The sequence below is a fragment of the Lycium ferocissimum genome, chromosome 6 (assembly GCF_029784015.1).
Source record: "Lycium ferocissimum isolate CSIRO_LF1 chromosome 6, AGI_CSIRO_Lferr_CH_V1, whole genome shotgun sequence".
In the NCBI taxonomy this organism is placed as follows: domain Eukaryota; kingdom Viridiplantae; phylum Streptophyta; class Magnoliopsida; order Solanales; family Solanaceae; genus Lycium; species Lycium ferocissimum.
The window spans coordinates 49,479,852-49,494,875 of record NC_081347.1 but is presented as its reverse complement, the minus strand read 5'-3'; the positions used below and the strand labels follow the sequence as shown (position 1 = coordinate 49,494,875).

The window sequence follows — 15,024 nt, the reverse complement described above, 5'->3', positions numbered from 1 at the left end:
CCATGAGCCAACCCAAATACCCAATTGTTTTTCATTTCTAAATATAATGTAAGGTAAAATAGATATTTTTATTTCAAAATCTCAAATTTCTTCATTTATGTGTGATTATTATAGTAATGTCCTTTGAATTAAACACTAAAAAGAGAGGTCACATTCCGTAACGGGTAGTATATAAATCTTCTGAAGCAAATAAAAAAAGAAGAAGGTTATTTCTAATTTTTATTTTTTTTTGTTTTAGTTTCCTCAAAGTTCGTTCTATTGAAATCCAAGCATGTTATGTACTAATGACAGAAATTTCAGGAGTCAGAGTATTAGCAATTAGGAAGCTATTGTTACATATTTGTGCCCAAAAAGTGACAATTAAGTTCGATTCTTTTTTACTTAAATAAGATCATAAAGGTGAGGAAATCATTATATATGATCAACAATATGATTATGTAATACAGTCACGTCGATAGTGAACTCATTACATGATCAACGATATCCTTTATAGATAACCCATCTTAAGAAGAAATACAAATTATGAGAATTATATATAGTGTAATTATAAATGTTAATACAAACATTTATTAACTGAGAAAGAAATCCACCAGAAAAAAAATACTATAGATTCAAGATAGAAAAGAGGAGTGAATGTTTTTTTTTGTTGTTGTCATTTTTTCATATGTGAATATTGTTAATCAACTCATTTTGTGCACTCTATGTGATCGAGTATTTCTTCGCGAGTTTTATATAAAGTATTGAACTTATCGATTTATTTTATAAGAAATAAGTTATTATAATTGTGTTACTATATAATTATTACCTTAATAGTTTCATAGTCTAATATTACATAATAATTTTCAAATAGATCCAAATAATATTAAAACACTTAAGCTACGGCTGTGAATAAGTTTAATTTATGATGTTATGGATGTTACATGTTAGGATAATTAAGTCGAGTAAACAGTTGCAAGCACTTATAATTTGGTGGTAGCTTCTTGGCTCTTTCTTGGGATTAATTCGTACGTGATCGGAGATGAATACATTCGAATGTAAAAGATTTGTTGACTAGACTGAATGTAAAAGATTTGTTGACTAGATTAAGAACAACGAAAAATAATAATTAAAGATTGAATGCGTAAGGCCGAGTGACAAAAGAACCAAATTAAAAGTGGAAATGCCAAATAATTGAGGGGCTAACATTCATTTTTTTTTTTCATGGATAAGATTATATCACAATTTTGGTCTTGGGTTGAACTTTAATTCTTTTGCATGCACAAGCCATTTTCTTATAACTTTTTTCTTTCTTTCTAGAATTTGTATTAAATCTTGTTTTGTCTATGAAAGAGGTTGGTGCAATGACTTTTAGTAGATTCACCTAGAAAGCACAAAATATGTTTAAAACTTAATAAATTGGCATATTTTGAATACAAAAGCAAGAATCTTTAATTTTTTTTTTTAAATCAATAGAATCTTTAATTTTTTTTAAAAATCAATCACATTGGGGAATGAAGAAGAGGAAAAAGGAGAGGTGGTTAAAGCCCATCCAAAATTTTAGTAGATTTATATTTATATGAAGTTACATATCATATGTGTTGAACAAAATACAATCCTCATATAATTAGTTCTTTTTCTAATTTATTTTTTCTTATCTGAATGGAATTCTTTATGGACAATTTTGCTTGATGTAGCCTTTAAAGTATCTATGATACATCATAAATACTAAAAGTGTAAATTATAAAATGATGTCACATGGTATTAATAGAGCTAGCATTATTAGTCAAGATCGAGTTGTAGCATTATTAGTCAAGATCGAGTTGTCTCTTTAAAATTTCTTGTTTGGTTAGCTACGAATTAATTCTTTTAAACATAAAGTATATATGAAAGAACTAAATTTATTCTTTAGGTTCATTTTAATAAATTTTAGGTTTTTTCTTGAATTTGGTCCAAAATTAAGCTTAAGTAACCATATCTAATAGCATATACCCTTGATACATAAATAATGAGTGAAAAGTTAATGATATCAAAAGAAATCTATTTCTCTATTATAGTAACTAGAAATCATATGCTCACAAATTCATAAAAGTATCGAATTGCAATTTCATATTTTATCTTAGTAGTTTATACAATATCAAGTCACTTGTATTCTATCCAATTATTTGACTAAGAAATTTTAATAATTATAAAAAATTATCAACAATGCATGATCAACGTGCAACTACATTAGATTAATTTTGTTATAGAAAAACATGACATAAATTATATTGCTTATTTAATATAATTAAAGTTACTATTTTTACATCTTAAGTTGTAGACTTAAAGACGACTGACTAACTAGTATTCAAATATAGGTGACAATAATTCATTAATAATAATTCATTGAACTTATCTACGTATGACTCTGAAGATATCAGAGACTATTGATTAATGAATCTGCAATTTTGTTATCTTCTATGAGACAATGTTGAAGTTGGATCACGAAGCGGTGACAACGCATATGGAGTAATTTGTAAAAGTCTATTTTATGCCATTTTAACCTTGTATATTTTTTTATGTTTATAAAATAACTGGTCTCCGTATTCCCACGACCTCTTTTTAGAAATTTTTACAGTCTGTCAGATTTAAAAAGTTAATAACTCAAACAAGACAGCTCTTGAAATATCTTAAAGGTAGCAGATTAAACAGATTAAGTAACGTTTTTAGCAAATCATTTTTCGAAGGAAACTTCAACAATTTAGGTGGATGATAAAGCTCTATTTTGGGTGTTAAATTTGTGGACCGTGTTCTTGTGATAGGGACAAGACCACCTTTAATGAGAATGCAACGATTTATAGCCTAACAAATATTTATAACTTATTTTATACTATAAGTTTCAAAAGATTCCTTTCATTTTCAAATGTGCCCGTCAAATTCATGCACATAAATTGGGATATCCTAATAGATAACCCATCTTACTAAGAAATAAAAATACTGAAAATTATACTCCCTCCATCTCAAAATACTGAAAGTTATGTGTAGCGATTTCTAAAAATAGTTTTCTCAAATTATTTGTCATTTTAGAAGTTCAAAACAAAATTAATTAGTTTTTCCCCATTTTACCATTAGTAGAATTTTATTATTAATGGAGATGACACATAAATATAGTTAATATTTAATGGACAGAGATCATAACTTAGAGATAAATAAGGGTAAAGTAATCAAGAACCCCTCCTAATTAATATTTCTTAAGGGGCGTGCAAAACTAAAAAAATGACATATAATTTGAGATGGAAGGAGTACTGTCATTATATATCTTGTGAAAAATAAACAGACCATCATAATTAATTATACTATATAATTATTTGAATATATGATTATTACCTTAATAGTTACACCATAATTTTCAAACAGACCCAAATAATATTAAAAACACTTTTATCTACTACTGTATATAAGTTAAGTCTATGATATTTGGTAATGGAGATTAAGCAGGAATGCAAGCTGAAGAGGAATTCTGTTTTTGTCTAGAAAGCTGAGTATTAGAGGAAGAGATTGGATAGATAGTCATCATGGTCTAGTTTTTCTTTGAATTTGTATAGCTAAAATATAGAAGGAGAGGTAGATATGGACACAAAAATGTAATTGCTCGTGGTGATTGATTAATAATAATAAAAAAAAAATTCTTCACCAAAAAAAAAAAAGTTGGAAAAGTTGCAAGCACTTATAATTTGGTGGTAGTTAATCAGAAAATAAATCATCTAATGCTTCCAAAGAGCTCGGCCTGGTTTGTTGACATTTTCTACAAATTCTTACGACAAAGGAATTTATTTCATATATAATTCTATTATTTATCGACTACTTATAAATCCAATACACATTTATAATGACTTCTAGACCCTTGACTTTTGGGGATTCATAGATATAATATGGTCGACAAAGCTTATTAGCAAATTCTCGTGTGAAAAACAAAGTTGTCACAACTCTAAAACAGGAAGCGTGAAAAGCCCAGTGCAGTTGCTGTCCATTTGGTCCATCGCACTACTAATCTGGTTACACGTGTACGGTTTCAGATCTAAGAGTCAATATTTATTTACCTAAAAGGCTGAAACAGAATCTAAACCATGGTCAAAGCACATTAGTTTTCTCTTTTATCCTTTCCTTATTGACAACATATATGAAGGTGAAAATCTTGCTGTGATAACTTGTAACTGGCATATGTTTTTTTTTTTTTTTCAACAAGTTCTCGCTGGTATTTTCATCTGTAGACTTGATATATTAGTACTATTTTTTTTAAAAATTACAATTTTCTTTGTTAAACGAGATTTTGATAAAAGCAAAGTGTATGATTTATTTACTTCTCTGTCCCAATTTATGTGGCACAGTTCGAATTATTTGAAAATTATGTAAAAAATATTATAAGTCACAATAGTTGATAATCCAAATTTTTTAAAAGATATACGGAAAAACTACGGTCAAGGAAATCTCAAAATATTTCACTAAGGAGACTCAATATATATATACACACACACACACTCTAAAAGCCAAGGATTTCATTACCAACACTATATATACATAAAAAATAATTTTAATCTTGTATATATATTGTAATTTTTTGTTGAATGAAGTTCGGATGAACCCCTTGCGACACCCAAACTTAGCCCATGGTTACACTAGATTACTTCAAAAAGAAAATCAATTGACTATTTAATTTGAACCAGCTTTATTTCATTGATTTTGGGATGGATGTTTACCCATTTTGGGGACTTGAATAATGAAAAGGGAAAAGGTGCAAATATATCCCTCAACTTTGATATTTAGAGCAGATATACCCCTTGGTACAAGAGTGATGTATATATACTCCTGCTGTTACAAAAGAGTGCAAATATATCCCTGCCGTTACAAAATGGTGCAAATATACTCTTTTCGCCGATGGGAGCTTTTTTTTTTTAAATCATTTATGTTATTTTTTAACTAAAAAAAATGCCACTTGACTTTAAAAAAAGTCTACCTATTTTTTTTTTTTTGGTAGACATATTTTTCTAAAGCCATGGTAATTTTTTTCTGGTGTGTCGGGTATGGTTCGTTTAAAAAAATATCTCCATGACTTTAAAAAAAAATAAGTCTATCCATTTTTTTAAACGAACCAGACCCGACCCATCCAGAAAAAAAAAATTACTATGTGGCTTTAGAAAAGTATGTCTACTCAAACAAAATGGGGAGATTTTTTTTCAAAGTCACGTGACATTTTTTTAATTACAGGGATAAAGAAGCATCTAGAAAGCTACGTACATCAACAAAATGAGTGAAAGAGAGTTCACTTATTCTATTGTTGTATTAAATTTCTGCGATACTTGGGTTTATTATGTAATAGATACATTTGAATTTTCCCAATAAATGATTCATTTGTGTTTTGAGTGCGATAGAATTTTCCATATGTATATATGTTTTCAGGGGCTTCGAAATTTAAATTGTATGAGCTCAAATTAAATTTTTTACCACATCCTCATCTAAGTTACTTGGTTCCAAATTAATTATATATATACAAAATCTAACCCAAAATTACCAAATTTAGGTGCACCTACAACTTATTCACTAAATTGGCCCAGGTGTGTTTTAGTAAATACCTTTTGAGTAGTGTTCTAGTATCACATGAGAATAATTATTAGTAAGACTTAACAAAAACAAACTGACTTGAATCATCCAATATTAAGAGCTAAATGACTAAACGTATAGATTATAATTATACTGGAGAGACTGCATAGTCCAATGATCTTTTATATATTTTGGACATCGCAGTGAAACGCGCAGCCATTATCCATACATGTGATGTAGGCGCAGCCATTTCAGAATCATCAATGATTGGCCGTGAACCGACAAATCCATTTGCAACCCCTTAATTAGAATATTTCATATAGTCCCAAATAAATTATTGGAGGTTCTTTTAATGATTGAGGAGAATTGGTGTCTAAATGTATTTATATTTAATATTCATAAATTCTACTATTCACAGTTTGCTCGCATGCGGCCTTTGCTTTGATAGATTCTGAATTTACCTATTCATACGTGTTCCATTTTATGCTACTTGTTATGACTTATGAGTGAGGACTTGAGTTCCTGGTTGAATCATTTGTGGTATCGACCCCAATGATAGAGTCCATTATGATAGATCAAGCATATCGGGATTGCACCGTTGCGGTTCAGGATGGAGAGACCTTGATAGAAATGATTGATTTCAATGTCATCATGAGTGTGAATTCATAGGTCTCGTGTTATATTAATTAACTCGATTGTCATGCCAAGATTGTGAGATTTGATATACCCGAAGAGCTAAGGATAGTGTGGAAGGAAAATACAATCACCCCAGAAAAGCGGATTATCTCCTTCTTCCAGGCTCGTAGGTTGATTAACTAAGGTTGTTCTAGTTTCATAGCCACAGTACGGGACATAAGTGGGGAAGATGTTATCATTGACAGCATTCCAGTTGTATGTGAGTATCCTAATTTATTTCCAAAGGATTTGTTAGGATTATCTCTTAAACGGGTGATACAGTTTTGTATAGCTACGCCGCCAGATACACAATCTAACTCTATTCCCCGGTATCGCATGGTGCTAACAGACTTAAGAGAGTTGAACGAGCAAATATAGGAAAAAGGAATATGACAAATATAAATTCAAATGTATTTTTACATAAAAAGGACAAATAACAGATTGTATTTCCTAAAATTCATTTATTAGGAAAACCAATTGAATTTGTTCGAAAGGGGTCTTTATTAACAAAATTAATCCAATTATTTGTAAATCTTTGATTAAATGTTTGAAGCAGCGAATAATAAATAATAGTCGAACTATTAGGTGAAACAGATAATAATGCTCGAAGAACTGAATAATAAAAAGAGATAGAAGTTCTCATTTGATCTCCTGGAACAATAATGTAAAAATTAAAATAATGTAACGATGAATGAATGCTTGAACGATCGAATCTTAGCAGTGAACAACAGAGAACAATGTTGTATTCAGGCGTAAAATTAGTCGGGATACAAATTAGTAGTGATAATTGGATAATTATAGGGTTGATCTAATTAACTACCTTCCCTAACCCTACGCATGAGTTTGTCTATATTGGTGTGGAGATCGTAGACTCGATCGTGAAACCTTGAATCTCGGAGTGTCGTTGTCATGTACATTTATCTTTACACTTATCTTTTCTCAGATGTTCCCATACTGCACCTCGACGTACAAAATCTCGAAAGCGGAGAGTTGTATCTGGTGGCAATTTCCATTTCGTTTCCGGAATCTCGATCGGCAGGCGGGGAAATATTAAAATGTGTCCTTATTTCTTCATCCTGTGTCCAACTCTTACGCTCGACATATGTTTACTAATACAAAGATAAAATATAGAGATGATTAAAAGTTATACTTTATGAAAAGTATTTTGGAGATAACAAAAAATATTAGAGATAAAATCATAAAAGGTTTGGTCAAATCAAAAGTACTTATATATAAGACATATAATCAGATATTTAAAGTGCCCAACTTATAATTTATGATTAATTTCAACTTATAACACTCAACTTATAAGCATTTTTTATATTGTCAAATACATGAATAAATCAAAGTTATTTTAACCGGCTTATAAATTTAATCAAATACCGTCTTAAGATTAGGAAACTAGAGACGGAAGATATCAGGCAAAGGAAGAAACAAGACAAGAGATGGTCCAATATAGTGGTGATAGGAGGTAAAGAACCCACCACCACTAGTTATATTAATTAGTCACAAAATAAAATTTTATCCTCACCTAATTGTAGAATTCATGATATTTAAATAATACATGGCTATACACCAATTCTCTCTCCTCCACCGTTTCTCCCCAGAAGTAAAAGAAAAATAAAAGACATAAGGAAAATATTTAAATATACCCCTGTACAATATAATTGAGTAAATATACCGTTCGTTAGAAAATTGACCTAAATGGCTTAGCTATGTTCTTTTCGACTGACAAAAGTGAAAAAACAATTTAATTTTTTTTAACTAAAATAAAAGCACGTGAATTTAATTAAATATCTCTCCTAATTAAATCCTTCGTCTAGAGGTATAATTTAATCATTCTGGCTAAATCCAGGGGTATATTTAATTTGTTTTTCCTTCTTTAACTCAAGGGCTATTTTGATTTATTACTTGATGATCAAATTAATTTTTCACTCGTTTTCTTGTTAAATATATCACAGATGTCAAAAAAAATCTATTCAAATGCAAAGAATAAATTATAATTTTGTTACAACATATTATTATGAGTAATAAAGAATTTGATATTTTGAGAGGGGCTTTTTTAGTTTAAACCAATCTTTTGAGTTTCATCATTGGTCAAACAAATTAAGCTTAAGTTCATTGTCAATGCCAATCAGTGTTAAAATAATTTCTTTCTTCTATTTTTCTCCAATGATGCAACCTCTGGTGCTAATCTGCTAATTCACAAAAGAGCAAATCTCATAAAGGAAAATAATGCGATTTCAGAAGTCCTTGATAACGAGGAACTGTAATTCTCTCCCCAATAATATATTTGTGTATTATTATAAGAGTTTCTTTATTCTTATTTCCTTTTTCGTTTCCGTTCTTTCGCGTGAAAATATAAACAATAACAACATATTCAATGAAATCCCACAATGTGGGGTATGGGGAGGGTAAAGTATACACAGATCTTATCTCTACCTCGGAAGGTAGAAAGGCTGTTTCTGAAAGACCAGCGTGAAAATATAAGGAATATTAAAAGGAAAAAAGTGTGAATGAAAAAAAAGTTTAAAAAATTAATGAACAATTTTCAAATCGTGGCTATGAAGGTGGTGAAGTGGCATGCTAAGGCTCATTTGTTTGCACTTAATGTAGGTCTGAATCTGAATTGTTCGAACCTCAGGCCATTAAATACATTTGTCTACATTAAGATCGATCTAAACACTTATTTGGTCTAAATAGGTCTTAATTATTAAGATCTTAAACAAAGTCTTAATATCATCAAGAGATATTTTTGTATGGATAATTTTTACCACCACCTCCACCCCACCCATCCCCTATACCAACTACGCACCCCCTCACCACCACCCATATACCCACCCTACCCTAAGATCGACCCCATCACCACCACCACCCCTACCCCCTCACTCCCACCACCCACCCCACCCTTCCACTACCCCACCCCCTATAAAACTACCCAACCCTACCCCTCACTCCCACCACCCACCCTACCCCTATAAAACCACCCAACCTTACCCCCCCCCCACTCACCACAACCACTAGCACCACCTCAAAACCCCCACCTCCCACCTATGCCTACCCACCCCACCCCCAACAACCCGCCCACCACCACCACCCACCTACCTTATCCCCAACCACCCCCCACCACCACCCACACCCCATGCTATCCCCGCATCCACCCACTACCATAACCCACCACCACCCCCTCTCACCACCACCCACCTACCCCAAATCCACCGCGCACCCCCCCCCCCCCCCCCCCCCCCCACGGACCACCCCTACATACCAAACCCCTCTTTCGCCCCTCCAAAAAAAATCCCACCCCTAAACACGACCCCACCAGCCACCACACACCTACCCTACTCACCACCACTACAAAGTATCTCCCCCATTACTAGCGAACATAAATGTTTCATTTTTTTTATATCAAACAATATTTTTGTTTTGTTGAATTTGTATGTATCTTCTAATATTTGTTACATTATTATTTGAATTGAATATTTATTATATTTAAATAAATACATTATGCACATTCAGATGTTGAAAAACAAATAGTCTTAATCATTTAGTGTTCAGATCTAGAGACAATATCTTATCATTTAGATATGCATTCAGATTCAGACATCTTAATCTTAATGATAACAAATGAGGCCTAAGTGATATCTTTGTCACCCGAGTAGAAGGCTACATGAGATTTAATTAGTTGGGTCCTAAGTTTGTTAGTACCAAAAGTATTTTTGTTCGAATATTATAATTAAGGTATACTATAAACTATTAGAAAAATCATAAAAATATTTTAAAATTGATTTTATATCTGTCAGCCGAAAAGAGCATATCTGAGTTACCTGTGTAACAACAATGATAAGAATAGATCACTTTTTTTATGAAGAATATATTTGCTCTAAATCATATACTACACAAATATGTTTGGACATTTTTCAATAGTCGTAGTGTACCAATAAAGTCAAGACTTTTCATAGACGCAACATAAAATCCAACTGTGATTTGTTCTTTTTTATCATTTTTAATTTTGCTTATGGTAGAAGAAATTAAACCAGCATAAAGAGAGCAGCCACACACTCTCTCTCCCTCCCTCCCTCTCTGAAAATTCCAATTAAAAAAACAATCAATTCATATAGCTGCCGATGCATATTTATATGAACAACTTGTCTGAAAATATAAGCAAGCTTTGATATCAATTGATGGAGTATATGCATAAATAACGCAAGTAGAAATATCAATTGGACTGAATTTGAGAGGATAAAAATGAGTTGAGTTAGCAAATCGACGGGTTATGACCCCCACCCCCTCATTTACTTGGATTGAAATAGGTTAGGCTTAAATAGCTAAAAAGCGGTTCACAATACAATCTTTGTTTATTCTTTTATAATTTTTAAGTACGTAATAAAATTGTTATTTTCTTTATTATAACTATAAATAACATATCAAATAAAATAATACTTTCTTGAAAATACTTTAACAAGGTTTCTCATTGCTTAATTTGAGCTACATATTACTCTAATTTTTAGGTTGGCTAAAATGAATTGTGCTAAAATGGGCTGGACTAATAAATGAATGTATCAACAATGCGCCCCAACTAGAATGAATTAGATAAGTCATATTTATATGAGCTAATTTTGCCGCCAAAACCTAAGCATTACGGGGTGAATATCTCTTTTTTCCTTCTTTATTGATTGATTCAGAGGAGAATATCATTTGGCCTATGAATATAGGTCTAGGTCCACCATTTCACCAAAACCATCTATTCAAGTTGGACACGACATTCTTCTTTTATCAGAGCTTACTAAATTGGGAGAGGAATTTTCGTAGAGTATGCGTTCTGCAGAAAAAACCGAACAAAGTCAAGGAAAAAATATGTGTTATCAGGCATCATCAGTTCAGCTAAATGATATTCAGTGGCGGATCTAGCTTGCTAGGTGGGGGTTCCATTGAACCCCCAACTTTCGACGCGGAACATAAATTTATATGTAAAAATTTATTAAAATTGCAATAAATTATAGACACGAACCCATAATTTTTAAAATATGACGGGTTTGCACTAAGAATCTTAAGGTTGAACCCATAGAGTTTAAATGCTAGATCCGCCTCTGATGATATTTATAGGTGAACTTTCATAAAAAAGGAAAAAATATATATATACAATCTGTGTATATATATATATATATATATATATATATATATATATATATATATATATATGAGCAAACTCTTTAGACTTTTCATGGGCATACACCCAAGATTATCAAGGGACTAATTAAACATTAGAAAGGAAAAAACCATTTAAAATATTTGACGAGAAAGAAATAAAGAAAAGAGAGTACTAGCTAGTGCCTAAATACTTACCCATACCGGGTGTTTATAGCAACCAATGCACTTTACATGTCATATATTTATTGGTTTGGTGTAAACTCCCAATGTGGGTATGTTTTTACCCTAGCTAGTGTGTAGATGAAATTGAGGAAATAGGAGGGGAGGTTCCTAAACGTATCAGCTATTTGTTTATCCAAATTAGTAACGTATCATCACGGTAATCATTAAACAATAAACTTTTATCCAATTTGACTATTGGAAAGTAAGATGATTATTCGGAACCGGACATATTATTTTACAAGACGTGTCCTGTCACTTATATGGCTTTGAAAACTAGAAATCTGACCCAACAATAATGATCAGAAACTACCAAAAATGCAAACATAAAATTTGAAAAGTGAACGTGAAAATGGTCGATATAGACGAACATGATTGTGAGAACTATGATTGTGATATTATTTCTGCATGTCAACGATATTATATTTTTTTTATAGGAAACTTAGGACTAGGTGGTGTTATATCATTAATAGTCAAAAGCCGTACATAAATGCAAGTCGAAAGAGATGTAGTGCGCTGTGCCTGAATTACCTTCTGAAATTTTCCTTTAATTTAAATTAAGAGATAGGTAGACTAATGTGGCATCAAAGACATCAGAGTGATATCCTTTTCCTCTTAAGAATAAATCTATATATAATACTCTCTCTGGATAAAAAAGAATGTCCACTTATTTGCACACCTCTTAAGAAAATACTAACTCCTAGATAAAAATAGATAATTTGGCTAAATTGTCCCTAAGAAAATACTAAGTCATTGTTCTCATTACATCTATTAGGGAAGTCATTTTCCTCATTTTTAAGGAACTTGATTTCCTAGACTTTGACCAACCAAACATGAAAAAATTGGAACCATACTAAACACACCATTAATCCAAGATTTTAGTCCTCTTTTAGTATCTGCTGAAGTAACTGGATTATTCAGGATTTTTTTGTTTTTTGTTTTTACCCCGATATTGATGGGCCATCAAGCATAGCGACTAGTCTCGTATCCACTCTTACTTCTCTTCTTATGTGGGCATTTGTTATAATTTCTTGATATATGTTGAGCAGTTAGGGAATGTTGATGAAGCGACTTATCTTCTAGTTGCTAGTAAAGCCTGTATTGGTAAAGGAACTACAGGTTGATTATAGTTTATAACTTTATGAATGAGATTCCTTGATTTCTTTTTCCTCGCTTCCCCATTTATTATTTTTCGTTCTCAAAGGATGTACGAAAGTGTGAAGTTAGTGAAATCTTTACTTTTGGTATGTCCTAAATACATTAGTTCTTACTCGTTGGACAGGCAAATATTTCATGTTCACTACCACTTGAGTTTGTTGCTATTATGTATGGGAACTTGCTTAGGACAACTTTCTTCACCAAAAGAACTGCTCAGGACTACTTTGTACATTTTTTTAATCCTTGTGTGAGAGAGTGAATGTATAACTGAACTTTTATTTTTTTCAGCCGAAGCAAATCCACCAGAGCAAGGATTTCATTTTGACAGCAAGGAAGAAGGATGCACGATCTGTGAAGAACAAGGATATGGTTACGTTCAAGGTTCGCTGCTCCAAGTACCTCTACACACTCTGTGTCTCCGACTTTGAGAAGGCCGACAAGTTGAATCAGTCACTTCCTCCAGGTATAATGCTCATCTTTTGGTGCTTACATTTTAGTTACGTTGTTCCATTTGGCTAGTTTATTTGCTCTATTGTTTGCTAATTATCTATGTAGTTCATGAATCTCATGGTTTCGAGTATATTTTGATGTGTAGGTTTGAGCGTGCAAGACCTCTGAAGATGGCAGAGTTGATGTGTTTTTTTCCCTTTGATTAGATACTGGAGAATTAGAACAACTTGTGTTCCTTTACCATTTCCTTTGTCCTGTTGAATATCTAAAGTTTTGTTCATCTTAGATATTGTGTTGCTTTCTCAATTATCCGCTTTTGACTTTATTTTGAACCCTAATGCATATAATTTGCACTAGTCTTTCTATTTTTTGAGGAATTTCAAATTGTGACAGAAATATTGACAGAGAGTGATCAACAATTCTTGCTACCAAAAAAACATAAATATATCATTCGCTACAAATTTGAGAAATAATTGGACTAGAGTAAATTGCTATTATTTGTTGGCTCTATAAATTTAAATTATTATATATTGAGTTCTATTCATTCATGTGAATAAATAAATTCATTTTATATTTTTGGTAGAATAACTTGTATATATGTTATATAAATATGAATTTATTATATATCTATAGTATATTTTCGGATAATCATATATAATCATGGTATATTTAGTTATACAATTAAAAATCTATGATAAGTATCAAATGATAATTAACGTAATAAAGATGACATTTTATTTATTATTAACAAATTAAGGTAATACAAAAAATCTATGATTGATAATTAACGTAATAAAGATGACATTTTATTTAACAAATTTACATTGCTAATGAGAAAATTATACAATATATGTAACTTAAATCCGTATATCTTCAACGAGTGTTTGATATTTACAGATTTGTATATGTCACATGCGCTTTCGCAACTTTTTCAAACGTTCCACATCATATACACACCAGCCAAGTATGTTTTGGTCATTAATTTTTGTTAATTATTTAATTCCTTATGTTTTCTTCCATTTTGTCATGAAGGCGTTGACTCCTCAAACGCATTTTTTTTTTTTAACTATATATATATATATATATATATATATATATATATATATATATATATATATATTCCTGAGTTAAAGTTGAATTTATAGACAATATTAGATAAGAAGTTAAGAACCATTAAATTTTGCAAGTAATATTTCATTATTTGAAAATGGAAGTTGTGTCAAAACGTCTTGTCAGTTCTTTCTTTTCTGAAACACAGATGAAGATCAATATTTATCAAACCCAAGTGTTTTAATTGATTACGTATAGAAAGTTCGAATATTACATAAATACAGTACTGGTACAACAATAACATAAACAAAATATCTTCACATATTTTGTTGATGTAGCCCGGGAGCGGAGGGAAAGTGCCGGTTACAGATTCAGCTGAATCTAATAGCTAGCTCTGGTTCAAACCCTACATTTGTCTTTAAAATTTATTGAATATTTGCATATTATTAATTTAAAACCTAGTAATTTAAAAAGAGATAAAAATTTAGGATCTATAAGCTTCAAATTCGACTCCGCATGTAGCTTCAGAACTGGTTCCTCGTCGCTCTGCACAAAAGATTTGGGCCAAAAAGGAAATTTTGTTAAATTGGACTATATGCAATTAGTCATAAGTAGTCTTTATACAATTATTACTGTAAGAGAAGACAACAATTTTGCAAGAATAACAGGCTTGCCCTAAAACTTTGCGCAAGGAAAATAGAGAAAACTTCAATTATTTTTCTCTTAAACAAATCTTCGAAGAATTGCCAATATGGCTTTCAAGTGAAA

General features: G+C 31.2%; 1 protein-coding gene across 1 annotated transcript; it reads left to right on the top strand.

Moving 5' to 3' along the window:
* The first annotated feature begins 12,922 nt into the window (after positions 1 to 12,922).
* Positions 12,923 to 13,446, top strand: LOC132061360 (large ribosomal subunit protein eL38-like). The gene is made up of 3 exons (XM_059454195.1): positions 12,923 to 12,982; positions 13,045 to 13,219; positions 13,352 to 13,446. Exons 1-3 carry the CDS (start codon positions 12,923 to 12,925, stop codon positions 13,372 to 13,374), a joined length of 258 nt encoding a protein of 85 aa, XP_059310178.1. The 3' UTR covers positions 13,375 to 13,446.
* Positions 13,447 to 15,024: the final 1,578 nt, after the last annotated feature.